The following is a 16796-nucleotide window of genomic DNA, read 5'->3' on the forward strand; positions in this document are numbered from 1 at the left end:
TTTTAATTTGTCTGCAGCATGCATATTCTAAGAATAAACAGGTTTAAAATAGGACTGCAACTTTTATTTTTGATGTCTTTTTGGAAAACTCAGTTTATATTGACAATGACTGAATTAACTTGTACAGGAAGATTAATTTCTCTTAGAAAACGCATGAGGAATGACACAAAGTTTTGTAGTAACACAAACTCTTTTATTTAGTTCTTTAATCAGACAATAAGACTTTTTATTGAAAAACTCTCTTCAGATAATCAAAAAAACCCAGACATTTTAAATGTAGTCAGAGTAGTTTTTTGCTTTCATTTGCTTTTTATTCTTCCTATAACATCTCAATCATTAACTGTAGATATCAGGTGAGAGACACACTTGTCTTGTGTCTCTAAATATGCAAAACATTTCTGTATTTACTTAAAATTATCATTGTCTGAAGATCATTGTCTTCCCCAGAAAGAAAGGAAAACATTTACATTTTAGATGAATTAACAGAATTTTTGTTCATGTTTTCTATTTTCCCAATTAATAATATCCATTCATTACAATTACCAACATAACTTCAATATGTATTCATTGGCTATTATGATTTTCATGCCAAACTGAAAATGCCAAATGTAGCTCAAGTGACCAGCTACAGGGCTAACTGGAAAATGCTGCTGTGCACTATACTGCAGTTTGAGTTTCTAATGTGAGACTCCCAAAAGAAATCTCAGATTAGGGTATCTGTAACTCCCAAAAAGAGTTACAGAATTTTATGGGAAATAACTACCTGTTTTTTGAACATTTCCAGTTTCATTATACAAAATTGAAGAGACATGGGCTGTTAGACACTTTTTCAGGTAAACTTGAATAATACTGACTGACTTAAGGTCAAGAAAGTTCTAACACATTTTTCTGAAAATCATGACAAAGGAGGAGAATGATGACCATTTTTTTTTTGAAGGATACAGAGAATAATAGCTTTTACTGGGCTATTTTGTTTGTGTTTCCTCCAGTTTCTCACTCAAATAAGGAAATGCATGAGATAAAGTAGAAATACTTAACAACAATTTGTAATCACGCCTTTTTGGGAGGATCTTTGAGACTGAAGAATGGCTCTACAGGTTTGTCAATAAGAAAGATAATGAAAGTACTGAATATTTTGGGTCAACCCATAATGAGACAAAAAAAGGTTCTAACACTCGTAGCCTTTGCATACAAATGGAGGCACTGAAAAATTTTTCCATCAGAATCTTACGTAAGGGAAGCTTTAATATTTTGATGAGGATTTCAGGTCATTAGACACAATAATATATTTACTCCTCGATTTTCTGATGTGCCTACTGTAAATTCTTCTGGAGAACTACTAGAAGATAAATAATTCTATTTTAGTGTTATAGAAGGCACAGGTATCTGATATACAAAACCAAAACTCTTCTGTTCTCAGTTTGGATTATTTATTTTGGGTGGGCTATCAAAAAAATCCAGCTTGAAACCCCATCCAAATAAAAGCAATTACAGCACACAGCATATAATTTACTTATTAAACTGCATACAAGATCTGAGTAAAAAAAAAGAAAAAAATAAAGTAAAAAAAAAAAAAAAAAAACCAAAACCAAAAAAAAAAAAGATCACTTTTTTATTACTGTACAAAGGGATAAGGTATCCGAGGAAATAATGTAGGTATTATACACAAATTTATGTAACTTTTAAGTGGCGAATTTCTGCTCAACTGGAATGTAACATTACTTAAGCAAAACTTACCTCTTCTTGTCTTGATGTAAAAATGATCCAAATTATTGTCATGTGTATGTAAAAGAACAGCCAACACATGTTTTTGTCATATTCTAAATAATAGTGAAAAAATTTTTGAAGCTACTCTGCAAAACCAGTAAGAAATGTGATTTAACAGATTTTTCTATGTCTTTTATTTTGTTGCAAATTCTTCCTTTCTGCTTCATGTTTGGAATATGCATAAATGTTGTAGCTAATGAACAGTAGCCATGGTGTGGGTACAATGCTCATTTTAAAGAAGAAATAACAGATTATGGTTTTAGCTATAGCAAGGCCATCAGGAAATAAATTCAGTGGTATAAAAAAGACAGTTTACTTTTATGTGGTTGAAAAAGGTGGGTATTACATAACCTTTACAAAAGACACAGAGTTAAAGCTTGTTAACATACTGAAAGAGATCTTTTAAATATTTATGAATTATAAAAATAATATTTCCTTGAGTTAGAAACTATTTTTGATACTTTAAATACACATATATCTATTCAGAAGCAAAAAAATTCATCCTTTATGATAGTTTTTTATTTATTCTCTTCTTTCATATTTTCTCAGGATTTCATTTATCCAACCATTAATCAAGACCAGAATTCATATTAGCAATTTTGAATATATACTCACTTTTAATTTTTAGGGTCTATGGATACATATAATTTATATCTAGAGGACTCCATAACAACAAACCCACATATGAACTCGCAACTGACTGGGACAAATGTGGGAACTACATATAAATGATAACCCTGAGATAGCTTGCCAAGTCACATTTTTAGTCTTTAGCACAATACTGGATCATTTACATACCAACTGGAAAGTAAATCAAAGAATAACAGACTATGGAAACTGAATTACACATTCATTGCCACAGGTAAACTTTGTACGCCAAGGTTTAAGCAGGTTGGGGACAAAAATAGAATTTTCACCCAAATTTTACATCTTCTATGGCTTACCTTCTTTAGAGAGAGAATTCCTTCCCTTGTTTCTTTGTCAGTAGATATGGAGAATACCCCAGCGCCATCACCATTTATTATTGTGTACTTCATGTCTGCGTTTGAACCAGTGTCTGCGTCATTTGCTTTGATTTTGCCAACTGCTGACCCAACTTGAGCTGACTCAGGAACATACAGTTGATAATGTTCTGAGGGGAAAAAAATAATAGCTTGGATATTTTCTAGTCAAACCAAATTAGAGAACCATTAGCTACTTGATAGATGTCTGAGTCAATGGAAGGGTATTTATGTGTTTCATGAAGTGACAAATAAACATAGGAATTTTTTAGATCCCTGAAAGAATTCAAAACCAAATTGTATTTTACTTGGGATGCTTTCATTCCCTATTCAAAGTCCAAATTACCTAATGTAGGATTTTAGTTTTCACAACTACTGCTGTACATCACACAATACAGAATTTACTCATACCAGTATTTTTACAAGTTTATATTCTCCATAACTAAAATATATATTTCATCAACTTACAATTAAATGCATGGTCAAGTGAGTACTTTTGAATTCAAAAATATGTTGTATTTTTTCCCAAAATCCAACCATTTTTGCACATTGCATCAACATTTTCAACACATGATTTTTACTAAAGAAAAATAGAATTAATATTTTAACTTTTGCACAAAAATTTTAACTGCCATCCATAGTAAATGAAAATAAACATAATGGGTACAAAGAAGTATTACACATTTGTGCCCAGAAGAATTTTTCTTTACAGTTCTGGCCTCCTTTCAATGTTTTTGTAACCTGTTAGATTAATAATTAGTAAGTGAAATATTTTTGAAAAATAATCTTCTAAACTGTCTCTATGCTTTTGTGTAAAATTTTCTAAAAGGTACAAAGTCTTCTGGTGGACAAGAAGTTGCCACAAGGAAATAAAAGTGGCAAAGAGACATAGTGTCATTACATAAACCTCAATCTCCATCTGCAGCTAAGCCAGAAAAACAGCTTAAGGAAGATTTCTCCAATATTGCTCCCCTTATAATACAGCAGGGATGATGAAAACTACCAGAACTGAAAAGAATAATTCACATCCAATAGCAGGTGTGCACATACCAACGACATAATAATTTCCCATCTAAAAAACCCCAATCCAAATGCCTCCATAACAGTCTGCAGAGTTCACATCACAGTCCAACCACCAACACAGTAAAAAAGAAAAAATAACTTCTGTCATTACAGATCTTCTGAAACTCTACCAGGGTTCCTTTTATGTTCCTTGCTGGCCTTCTATGGCAGTCAGTGCAATAGTGCAAAACTAAGTGGCAGTACAATGGATCAGCAGATTTGAAAGGGGACATAAAAGTTAACACATTGTTATGGGCTTAAGCCAGGTAGTATGACTGCAGAGGTGCCCTTGTTAAGCATGTAGAAAAAGAAAGGCAAAACTAAATTGAATTCAGAGATTAAACCTGAATAGTGGCAGAAACCCACTACTGTTTGGATGGATTGAAGAAATTATCAACCTACAGAAGCTGTAATTTAGAAAGGGAATACATGTCATCACTAAAATATAACTGCCTTTATCGTCACCTGCTAGAAAACTGAAGATTAATTATAAATTTATATAATTTCTTGCACAATTGTTCCGAAACCTATTAATTGCTTTTAATTTTTTTTTATACTAGTACTTGTAGTACAGTACTTGCAAACAACTAGTGGTGTGATAAGGATGGACAGGTGCATTAATCTTTGTTAGTCTAAAGGAAAAGCGATTTCAGAGGAAAACAAAAAAAAATAGTTATTATTCATTAGGAAATCTTAAGGAAAATAAGAAATATCCAGCAGAACAAGAGAAAAAATAGAACTTAACACATAAAAAATTAATATACCAACAGTGATGTAACAGGACAATTACTTAATTCAATTAAAATTCATAGTTAATACTTTGATGCAATTCTTTGATATGCGTGCAAAAGCCACCTACACAAATTTGCAAATAAATTTCCTGCAAAATTTTGTGCTTACAGATGATGTGAACTGACACTTTTGTATTGCTGGTTGCTTTATTTCATAGATAAAATTATAATAATGTGTTGCGAATAATTTCAAAATTTACTTAGTGTTAAAATAAATGCAAAATATGTTTTTCTGACACTTTTGCTCTTCAAAAAAGGAAAAGGTTAAGGCCATTAAGAATATGTTCTAGAATCAAGCCACATATGGACGTGCTATAATTCATATGATAGGGTGAACTAATTGGAGACTTTCAAATATTTGAGCTTGTTCAAATATATTTATCTAAATGACACTATGCTCTGCTTTATAATCACACCCCAAGTGTTAGCCATCTGTTTCAGAAAATTGTTTTACTGATACCTATTTAAAAGACTCTGAGATACTAAAACTTCAAGCAAAACAAATATTTGAAATGACTCATGAATTATGTCAGTTTTTGTAGAAATGAAATGTTAAAAAAAATGTAGACAGAATTAAAAGAAAGCTGTTGAAAAAATAAAAAACTCTCAGGTCAGAAATGTCTCCCAACAAGTATTTAACCACTACTTCATAGAAACAGGCTGGCAATATCTCATACAGACATGAGCCAAATAGATAAAAACAAAGAATACTATCTAAAAAATCTAAACACGCACAAAGATAAAATTAAGCAATATGAATGTTACAGACATTTTTTAGACTAGTGGTGAAATTGGAAATGTTAAACACTAAATAGTTGTAAACTTTATTGCTAGCAAAAGAAACTGACAAAAGGCAAAATCAAGCCCTGGAACAGACTTCCCAAAGAAAAGGTCACAGCACCAATCTTGTCTGAGCCCAAGATGGATTTGAACAATGCTCTCAGGTACACACTGTGACTTCTTGGGTGCTCTCCACTGGGACTTAATGACTCACTTAATGTCCCTTTAAACTCAGCATAATCTGATTCTGATTCTATGAATGTTTCCTTGGGTATTGGATAAAGAAAGTTTGATAGGACACTGTAAATTATAGGATGCGCATACTGTGAATTTACAGTTCTGTATTGCAAACTATGAATCTGTCTCAACCCTCTAAAGCAATTGAGAATCAGGTATGATCAGTTTATAGCAAAACCTTTCCACCAAATCTGACCATGTCAAACAGATTGTTCTTATTCTTCCAGTATTGCAGACTTCCAGGAGCTGTTGTGAAGCAGAAATCTTTTGGGGATGATCTAATTTTTTCAAGAGGAACTGGCCTGTTTCTTACAGATAAGAATCTTGGCTGATTCAGTTCTCAGCTTTTATCACATTCGCTCACATGCGTTCCCTTTGCTCATGATATGAGGAATTTAATACTTTTTTCCAGGTAATGTACTGTATAGGGTACCACTTTGCAGGACTTTAATCCATGCCAATTGAAACATTTTCCGAATTCAAGTATATGATCTTCATCTTTCAATAAACTTTATGGCTTATCTGTCATTATACTACAGAAATAATTTATTTATCTTTAGAAAAATATACTTTAATTTCAATTAGCCTACAGGTAACCTCCAAGGTTGTATCCCACTTACAGAAAAGACAGTTCTCTCTGTCTGAACCTCTCAAAAAGGAAGTGTAACAGTATTTAATGAAAATAAATTAGCATATTATTGAAATTATTGTATTTATTAATCTATTATATTCTGTTGATAATTTTGATTAACTTTTACAGGTTACAATGTCTTCTTGAACATAGACATTACCATATTTAACAATGGGAGGGAGAAAAGAAAATACAGAATACCAACTTGGGTAGAAGTGTTTATTACACTGGAGGGCAGGGCTGCTGCTCAAAGGAACCTGGACATGCTGAAGAAATGTGCTAAAACAAACCTCATGACATTCAGAAACAGCACCAGGGGAGGAATAATGCCATTCATCAGTACATGCTGGGGCCAGCCAGTTGTAAAGCAGTTTTGCAGAAAGGGACGTAAAAAGAACCTTTCAAGGTTTTACTAAACAAGACTCTAAGTGACTTGATCTTGCTGAACCTGCTTAAGCTGGGCTTGGGGTAGGATTAGTTTTTCAAGTCTCACATGAACCTATGATCCTGTGGTTTACAAGGGTATGTCTCATGTTTCACTGCCTGCCATCTTTGATAAAACTAAAGCAGAGCTTCAGCTGTGGACTGTGCTCAATCTTCCTTGGTAGCTATCTTTGAGAAAGCTATCCTTCATTCACAGAGCTGCTTGTTTTCATTACATGCAATAGATTATTCTGGATTTCTCTTTATCAATTGCAGTCTTTTTAGAAGCCTATTTGTCACAGTATGTCTTAGACATATGTCACATGTTCCTTTACTATGCTTATTTTTAATGTAATAAATCCAGTTTTAATCCATCACCATTATAAGTACAGAAACTTTTATGATTGCAGAAGTTCAGTCAATTTTATATCTATTAATTTTGATCTGAATATTCTTTTTAATGACAACATCTCTTTCATGAAACTAAACAAATTTTCAAGATGTATGTTTGGCTTACTCTTGCTCCTTGACAATAACCCCAATGCTATTGCACTTTCTAAATGTATTTTAAGTGACATTACTTTTTATTTGCAAATATCACAATCAAAACTTAAAAAAAAACCCTTCAAACTTTTGCCTGCCTTGAAAGTCTGAAGAACATAGAAACCTTGGGTCAATTTAGGAAAAAAACCCCAAATGTTCTTCTTTGATGCAGGAGACTCTTTTGGCTGAAACAAGACTTGTACATCTCAATGTCTTTGCTTTTTACATCTCAGTGCAAAACATGAGTTATGATTAAGATTTTAATCAGTGATGACTTTATGTTCCATGACACTTTGCCTTGAGAGTCAGTAACTGAAAGCTCATGAAAACTTTCTGACCTCAGAATACTGAACTTTTGATCTTTGAGAACAAAAATAGTCTGTCTTTTTTGTAAAAATTGTGATGTTTATGTTGCTCATAGCTAAAAGCAGAAACATAAAAAAACCTGAGTTTCTCCTGGATTTACTACTTGCCTTTAGGTATTGAATCCCCAAATACATATTTTCTATGCAAATGATATGGGAAAAGCAACATATGCACTCCATAAGAATCACTAATGAGGAACTTAATTGTTGGATGTGATCAGTAGCAGTCTCTAAAGGCTGTGCTCTGTTCAGCATATTTTATGCTACATAAAGGGGAACAATTGCTGCATCAGGCAGCTTGGGTAAAGCAGAGAGCAATAGCAATACCTGTAAAAGGGTTAAATTCCATTTGGTCTGTGTTTGTTTTGTTGTTTGTATGCTTGCTTTTCCCTGGCACTGGTACAGCTAGGATTGTGATCACACTGGGGTTTAACTTGATAAAGGACATGAAAATTAAGGCTTTCCAAAGAACACTCCTCAAAATGGAGTGGTCCTGCTCCCAGTTCTCTACTCTGAGAGAAAAACAAACAACATTCCCTCATTCCCAAAACCATTACAGTCTTATTCAGAAACCCTTAGAAAAATAAACAAACAAGCCAACAAAACCTGCACCTTTTTTTTTTTCTGTCTAGAGTATTTTGAAGCCATTTTGATATGTATGATATATATAATTCATAATAGATCTGGTACACAAAACCCTTATTGACGATACTCAATAAAATGAAATAACACTCCATGGTACTGTTATGAGAAGAGCTGATGCACCTAGGTGGTGCTAAAACTTAGTATGTAGATCATATATTTATCACAATATTTAATCTAACTTTGACATAAATAAATTTTTCCCCTATCCAACTTCCTGAAATATTTGAATTCCATAAACAAGTCTGTCACCAAATTTTATTGTCATGAATCTTCATAAAAAAAGACTTTTACTAAAAGTTATTCAATACTCTTGAAAAGTATTATATTTAGTTAATTAAATTTTACAGTAAAAACTGATTACAGAAACCACACTTATTCTGCTCATGAAAGAGAATGTCATGAGATTTCCTATGTGATCAAATGCCATTAAATAACTCATGTCAGATTTCAGTGACATGAAATAATTTGGTAGCTTTAACTTCAAATATTGTGCAAATATCAGAGCATAACATTCTTCTCACCAAAAAAAAAATAAAAAAAAAATAAGGCAACATAACTAATCACTTTAAAAAACATTTTCCAGTCTATGGAAGCATACATTAAAAAGTACATTTACTTTTAATTTATATGTCTTAACTCCCTTTTGAACTTAATGAAAACATCTCAAGTAATGTGTTTCTTGTATGTCCAAGGCATCCCACAGGTGAATCCCATAGATTCTAGCACATTACAGAGACACAGTATCTCTCTTACAAAGAGAGAAATTTTAGAAAATTACTCAGCAAGTCTTGGCTCTTTTACCACTCCCTAAAACAGCTTGTTGTCATTGTGCAGCAGCCTTGCTAAGCAGGTGATTCTAAATACTTCTAGAAAATCAAGCCCAGACATAATTCTCTGTTTAAAATGAACATCTTCATGAGGTAATATAGGCACACAGTAGTAACTTTCCCCTGTTACCTTTGCTCCTAGCTGCCACAGTCAGGAGGAATTTTCTGAAAACTGACAGAAATAGAAACCTGATACCTGCCCCTCATTCTGTTTCTGATGTAACATTTTAGCCATTAAAAAAAAAAAAAAAGTCAGGGGCCTTTCTCTGTAAAGTCAGAAAATAATAAAGTCAGAAAATAATTCTCTGTAAAGTCAGAAAATCAGTATCCTGAACACCAACTGTACACACAAAGGAAGTGTCACTCACTAGGCATCCACTCTGAAACCTGAGCACTGACTTTGAAACCTCAATCAATTCAATATATACCTACCTTTAAAAAGATGTGAGAAGAAAAATAATTTTCAGCACCACAGTTATGTTGTGCAACTATTACATCAAAATGTAATAGCCACACAGATGAGTAAGTGATGAGCATGAAATAAGGAAAATATATTACTCTAATTATAATGAAAAAATCTTAATAAATAAGCAATGTTTAAAAGTAGAATAGTTTCTGGACTGAAATGCTTCCTAATACTCACTGCATACTGAATCATTGCTGGATTCATCCACATGTAGATGGCTTGTGTTGGAAGGCAGCTTAAAGACAATCTGGTTTTAACTCCTCTGCAATGGACATTGACACCTTTCACTACAGCAGCATGCTCAGAGCCCCATCCAGCCCGGCCTTGAAAACTTCTAGGTATGGGACAACCAAAGCTTTTCTGGGCAACCTGATCAGTGCCTTCTGATACCTAGTCTAAACTTACTCTCTTTCCCTTTAAAAATGTCCCCCTTCTGATATCATTAACTGCCTATGTAAAAGTTGTTCTCCATATTTTTTTATAAGTCCTTTCTATGTACTGAAAGGCTGCAATGAGGTCTCTCTTAGAGCTTTCCCTTTTCCAGGTTGACAACCTGAGCTCTTTCAGATTGTCTTCATCAGTGAGGTGTTCCAGACCTCTCTTCACCTTCATGGCCCTCTTCTGGACCCACTCTAGCAAGTCCACATCCTTCTTCTACTGAGGACTCCAGACCTGGACACAGCACTCTGAGTGGGGCTTCACAAGGGCAGAGTACAGGGGGACAATCACCTCTATTGACCTGCTGGATGCAAGTCTTTTGATGTAGCCCAGGATGCAGCTGGCTTTCTGGGCTGCAAGTGCACATTGACTGTTCATGTCCAACTTCTCACCCACCAGAACCTCCAAGTCCTTCCCCTCGGGGGTGCTGTCGCTGAGTTCTTCTACTCTGTTTTCATGCCTGGGATTGCCCTGACCCAGGTGCAGACCTTGCACTTGGACTTCTTGAGCTGTATTAGGTTCATATGGTCCCACTTCTCAAGCCCACAAATGGCACAATGGACAGGATCTAGATTACACTAGATATGCAAAAAATCTAATATAAAAAGGTATAGTTGATGAGATGTCAGCAATCTTATGAGAAACCAGTTATCGTGTCCTTATTTTATTTAATATCTGACTTCCTGAGGACACAAAACTTTTGCAATCGCTTGGACTTCTTGAGCTCCAGTAATTTTTAACCCTTGTCCAATATCAGGCAAATATAGCAGAAGGACAGAGACCTAAAACTCATTATGATTCTATAAGCCTGTTAGCAGCTACTGGGTAAAAAAAAAGGAGAAGGACCTGCTAAAAAACAATCAGAGAAAATTTTGCTTTCCTCAGCATATTTGGCAGGAGCCAAGTGGTAAAAGAGAAGGCAGATAGCCCTGGTCACCAGGTGGGACAGGACAGGCTGCAGCACATGGCAGTGAGAAGATGAGTGAGAGGGTGCTGACTTTTCATGACAGGAAATCACAACTTCTCATGACAGGAAATAATGACAACTGTCTGTACTACATGGAAGTGGAGACACAGAAAGGACCACACTGGAGTATGAATTTCAAAAGAAAATAAGTAGCAGATACTTTTACACTAAGTTAACTAACAAGGTCAAATAGCGGATACCTTACTAACACTGAACAGAGTTAATGTCTCCTTTTAGGATGTGAGTTTACTTTTTCAGAACTGACAGGAGCATCTTCATATCACATTCCTTTCTAAACATGGCTGTGCATTTTTCATACAATGATATTGTAAAAAGAGTGGCCAAACTAATTATGCAGATATGCAATTTCACGTTATGTTTACTGTTGCCATGAACCTATCAAGCCTCAAAAATCAAGATTTATAAAAATTGCTTTAAGTCATAAGTTGTATTTAAATTCTTCTTTATCCTAAGCAACTGAGCTATTTGTATCAAAAATCAAAATCTACAAATTAGAGTCTAGACACAGCAACTATAGATCTTCTGCACACTGTCCAGAATGTAATCATTAACATGCTTGATGTACAAAGCATGTCAATAGAAGCCTCTGCCTAGTGTGATGGTCTTCATGCTATCAGAATCTCTTCATACTAAACAAAACACAGAGAATTTATTCATCTTAAGCAACACCAAAGAGAATTAATGAAAGAGAAGTATACAGAATATTCTGATGTAGCTCAAGGCTGATAATAGCGCTATTAGAAGATGGAATACCTTCTATCAAATTATGAAATAAATTTATGACTATGAAATTAGGCCCTCAGTCATCAACCACAGGGATCCATCAGTGGTAAAACTAACAAGAACTGAGAGATGTAAAAATCTTCCCACACAGAGCACTGTCAGTCAGCTTACATTGAATAGATAGCTTATTTATTACTTGTCTCTTGAAAGAAAGGAAATTTATGAAGATATAGAAAAAGAAATCAGTATTACATGGGACACACAAGAAGTAATTGATAAGCAAAAAATATGTGAGGTTTCAGGATGTTCTCCTGCTGAATACACAACCCCTTTCCTACTTTTGAGACATACTACTCTTTTGCAATCAGAATTTTTCAGCTATATTTCCTATACCAGAAATCAGACTGATAAAATTATGCAGTCTTGTTTTATGTTGTTCCGCCTAGATTTTTTTATATTTTGGAAAACTGTTGCTCTTCTGGTAGGACTTTCTTTGAAAGAAAGTCAACTCTATTTAGAATGAATACCGAGAAAAACACAATAAACCCTTTATAGCAGATATGTTTGCAACCTTTATTTCTAAGTTTTAGGTAGAGATTTAAAGTGTTTCTTTAAGGGGAAAATTCCTGCATATCTTACTGCATTTTGCACGTCTAATGAACACTGATCTACTAAAGCCAGAAAGGTATATCTTTTAAATATATGCAACAAAGTATATTTATAAATAAAACAAATAATAACAGCATCAATCAGATGTACTTCCCAGCACATTCTCAAGTAAGGTACTCATACAGTTAGAACCAGATTCAAAACTCACAAGTATGGTAACGGAGAAAAGGAAACTAACCAAAAGAAAGTCTGTGGTTTAGCTGAGGCTCAGCCTGTCCCAAGGGTTATACACTCGATATAGGCAGTTTTGGTTAGCACTTCCCTTGAATTCAATTCTGAATGTGACAAGCCTCAGTAAGTCTCATTTAGCATTCCGTCTAATAAGGAAATTGAAGAGAAATTTAACTGAAAATCATGGCACACAAAGGAAATAGAGGAAAAATAAACAAAGAAGTTATTTCTTTTAGGGTAAGATTCGTGTATATAGCTCATGATTGTAAAACGGCCTTTTTTTAGATCAACTGCATTTTCATTCTTTATTATTAACATGTAGCTACTGCTCATTTGCAAGGGGTGTTCTTGAAAAGGAGGAAAGAAATAATATCACTCATAACTGTGTATAGGAATCGTCTGTAAGGAAAACAGGCAAATGTTTGTATTCTACAAGACTTGGTCTAGAAATAATGTTTTATGTTAAAAAGAATATATATAAAATACAATTTTATTCTGCCTTAATAAGTTTTCATTAAATGTGAAATGTTGTGTTGTTTTCAATGATATTAAAATCCTTAAAAATGTATAAATTGTAACATGAACATTTTATATTTCTTTGATTACTGAAAAAATATTAATACAGATAAATAGATATGGCAATGAACATTTCTGCCTGCCAATCAGTTTGCCATCTAAGCCCTTCCATTTAAAATAAAAGAGGCCAGTTCTTGAAACCTGATAGGTAGGGATCCATTCCTGCATCCATTGAGTCTGCAGGAAACTTAGGACATTCTTTCTTTTTTAGTTTAGCTCTTGTTCAAAGATAAGCCTTACCTTCTGCCTTTCCAATAGTTAGGAAGTATTAAATAGAATGATGAATGCAATGAAGAATTTGTGGAACATAAAACCAAAAATATTTTACTTAAGGGTATATTTCAAAAGCTTTATGTATTCAAGTCTTCGTGAGGCACAGAGTAGATGCTCATTTCTACAACACTCTTAATAAGCCTACTTACTGTTTGGCCAGATTTTATACAATTTGTATTGCCAGGGAGCTTTGTTTTTCCTTGGAGCTTTGTGATCTCTACTACTGTTTATAAATCTTTTAATTCAAAAAGCTTAAGGCATTTCCCAGTGGATGTACCTTGACCTACCAGCCCATTATGCTCTACAACAGCTCATGCAATATCTGAGACCAGATTGCAATATTCTTGTTGGCCTTTAGCCAATATGCAGAGAAAATGCATTTATGTTCCAGAAGATTTTAAAATAAATTGTTGACTGAATTCAGAATTCCTACAAGATCCCAGCTACTGTGTCACATCTATGCGTACCCAATGAGCTGGATAGAAATTAACTTCCTATTAGTGGTCACATTAAGATATTCTATTCTGGTATTTACTCCTCATATATTCATGTGATAATATTGTTTGAAATCAATATCAGCAATTCATTTAACTATGATAAAGTCAGGCTCCACCGTTGCTCAACAACAGTGAGAAACATCTTCGATTTTGATCATCTGAAATGTAATCATTGATCTTAAACGTTTAGTTTGGTATAGAGAAAGCAGAATAAAAAGATTTGATAGATACATATGGAAACAGCCAAAGGCATGTTGGGTTAAATGTTTTAATGAATTGCCTTTTGCTGTTATCTACCATAGGAACATCATAATTCCCTCATGGGATCAAAATCACAAAATTATTGAAATATGCATTTAATGAGGGCTGGAGAATAACCCACATATGAGAACAGTATACCTTTGTAACCCATCTCAATATTATTCAGTGGTTAGACTGAAAGAAATCTTTACTAGTTTTAGTATTTTAGCTATACCATCTCTGTTATTTATCTGGAAATGCTGGAAAATTAAAAAAATATTGGTGAATCCAAACGCTTTCCAAGCTGCCTTTTCCCCATGAATTTGACTACTAACTCGATTTCACTAATAGCTTCTTCACTGAAAATCAACGTGATTTTCAAATCAGTTATATGTTGAAATTGTACATACTCTGAGGAAACCTGGGTGGATTGTCGTTGACATCTGTGAGTGTGATATTTACAGTTGTTGACCCTGACAGCCCTCCGACCTGCCCAGCCATATCTTTGGCTTGAATGACAACGGAATAATGCTCTCTGGCTTCCCTGTCCATATTGTGCAAGGCAGTCCTGATGACTCCTGTGAGGGAAAGAAAACAAACAAAAAAAACAAACAGAAGATCAGGATTAGCTTGTTCAAGCAAGAGCAAAGGCTGGGCATAACCTTTCTTTAAAGGAAAGGTGGAGCTAAGTGGTTTTCAGTTGTTTGTGTCATATATATATATACACATACATAAAACACAACTCCAGATGCCACTAGACAATAAACCCGCTGGATAATATGAAGAAATTGAAACAATATTTATTAAATCAATTATTATATTGTTCAATAATTAATCCAACTTATAATATTCCTGACCCAAATTACATTACCAAAACAACAATTTTTTCTCATATAATTCTTTAAATAGCCACATAATAGAAAAACAAATGAATTGGAACTCTTACCCCAAGGAATAAGACACAAGGTGTTTTTTAACAAAAGGTAATTTCTTAGTTAATATACTACATATCTCTTAAAACTACCCAAAAAGCTAAATTTTTCCTATTTGACAAATCTAAAACAATTATTTTTGTTTTTGATACGTCATTCATATAGGTTTTTGTTTATGCTTGACCTAATTAATAATTGTAAAGTAAAAGATAAGATTTTTATTGTTATTGCTATGTTAGAGAGAGAAAATCAAAATTGAATGACCCTAAAATTATATTGTTTTTTATCTGTTATCATCAGAATTGTTTTTCACATTTAGTTACCTATATAGGTAGAAGCAAAGATTAAAATAAAAGTAGGGGAAGACATCTCTATGGGCACAGCTTCAATTAGGAGACATTTTCCACCTATGATGATACCCGTAAATTAAACCCAGCTAATTTCTTTGATCGCAGACTGACAGAAAAATCATGGAATTCAGTAAATAGAAATTCAAGTGCAGTGGTAGGGAACTACTACATTCTGTGGACTGACTAGCTGGGAAGGAGCTTTTCAGAAAAGAATCTGGTGTGGTCCTCAGGCTGAACATGAGCCAGCCATGTGTCCTTGCAGCTAACAAGGCCAGCATCTTCTCAGGCTGCATCATGAAATGCATTGCCAGACAGTCAAGGAGAGGATTCTTCCCCTCTGCTCATCAAATCTGCAGTGCTGGGTGCAGTTCTGAGCACACCAGTACATAAAAGATATTAATAGACTGGAATGAGTTTCATAGAAATAAATACAGAAACATGTAAAATGCCCAATTTATTAACATTACATTTTTAAAGAGCTAAAATTTTAGCATAACTTCTATTGGACTCTGAAAGTGAGCTCTTGCTACCAATAAGTAAATAGCAAAGCACCATCAGATGTTGCTTCTGGGTAAATTTTAATCATATAATAATTACTAATGCAAAGAATCTTAAGAAGTAGAGCCTTACTCTTCAGGAGAACTTTATTTACAGCACTATTCTCTAGATTTTTTGACTCACACAGTTTCAGATCATGTAAAAAATATATTTTCTAGAGCATTCTCTTTCTTGTGTTTTAAAATTACTTTGCTTTTCTTCAATAAAACCATTTAACCATTACTACATATGAAATGGAACATTTCATGTAGCTCATACCATTGTTTCCATTCTGTTCTGAAAGCAAATCACACAAAAACAAGGAGATCTATGCACAAAGAATATTTTTTAAGCATCCACGAAGTTTTACAATTATTTTAACACAATTTTGCACTGTAAATTACTTTCCCTCAGAAGGGTAGATTGCTAACTGCTAAACTGGCTAAAAATGGTATACCAGTACAGTTTAGTTAATCAGTGCTTTTTTCCTCAAAATGATACTGTTTGAAACAGAAATTTTTTCAGAAATTGCAACATGATATATTGAAAATAACCACAACGTATACACACTATAAATTTAGAAAAGGAAATTTACAAAGTCATTTAGATAAAAGGAACTGCTATAATTTAAATATGCATTTTCATAAAAATAAATATGGTTCACAAAATCTGGTACTACTGTTCTGAAAATACATTTACTGATAAATAGGAATATGGGAATGTCCTGCTTTGACTTTTCAAATGAATTGGTTTAGTTTTTTACATTGAAACCAAACATATCATGCTTATGCATATGCATGTAATAAATACAGGATTTTATTAACAGAACCTTCCATTCCAACTTGTAACAGACTAAATGTAACA

General features: G+C 33.7%; 1 protein-coding gene across 3 annotated transcripts in view; it reads right to left on the bottom strand.

Annotated features, from left to right (window-relative positions):
• CDH18 (cadherin 18) overlaps positions 1-16796 on the bottom strand; it is a 159537-nt gene that overhangs the window by 46715 nt on the left and 96026 nt on the right. For all 3 annotated transcript variants that reach the window (XM_041475911.1, XM_041475910.1, XM_041475913.1), the window contains 2 exons: positions 14524-14691; positions 2712-2899 (listed from right to left, as the gene is read on the bottom strand). In XM_041475911.1, the coding sequence (XP_041331845.1) occupies positions 2712-2899; positions 14524-14691 (356 nt within the window). The remainder of the gene's footprint in view (positions 1-2711; positions 2900-14523; positions 14692-16796) is intronic.

This window comes from Pyrgilauda ruficollis, unplaced genomic scaffold (genome assembly GCF_017590135.1).
Source record: "Pyrgilauda ruficollis isolate IOZ18807 unplaced genomic scaffold, ASM1759013v1 scaffold37, whole genome shotgun sequence".
In the NCBI taxonomy this organism is placed as follows: Eukaryota; Metazoa; Chordata; class Aves; order Passeriformes; family Passeridae; genus Pyrgilauda; species Pyrgilauda ruficollis.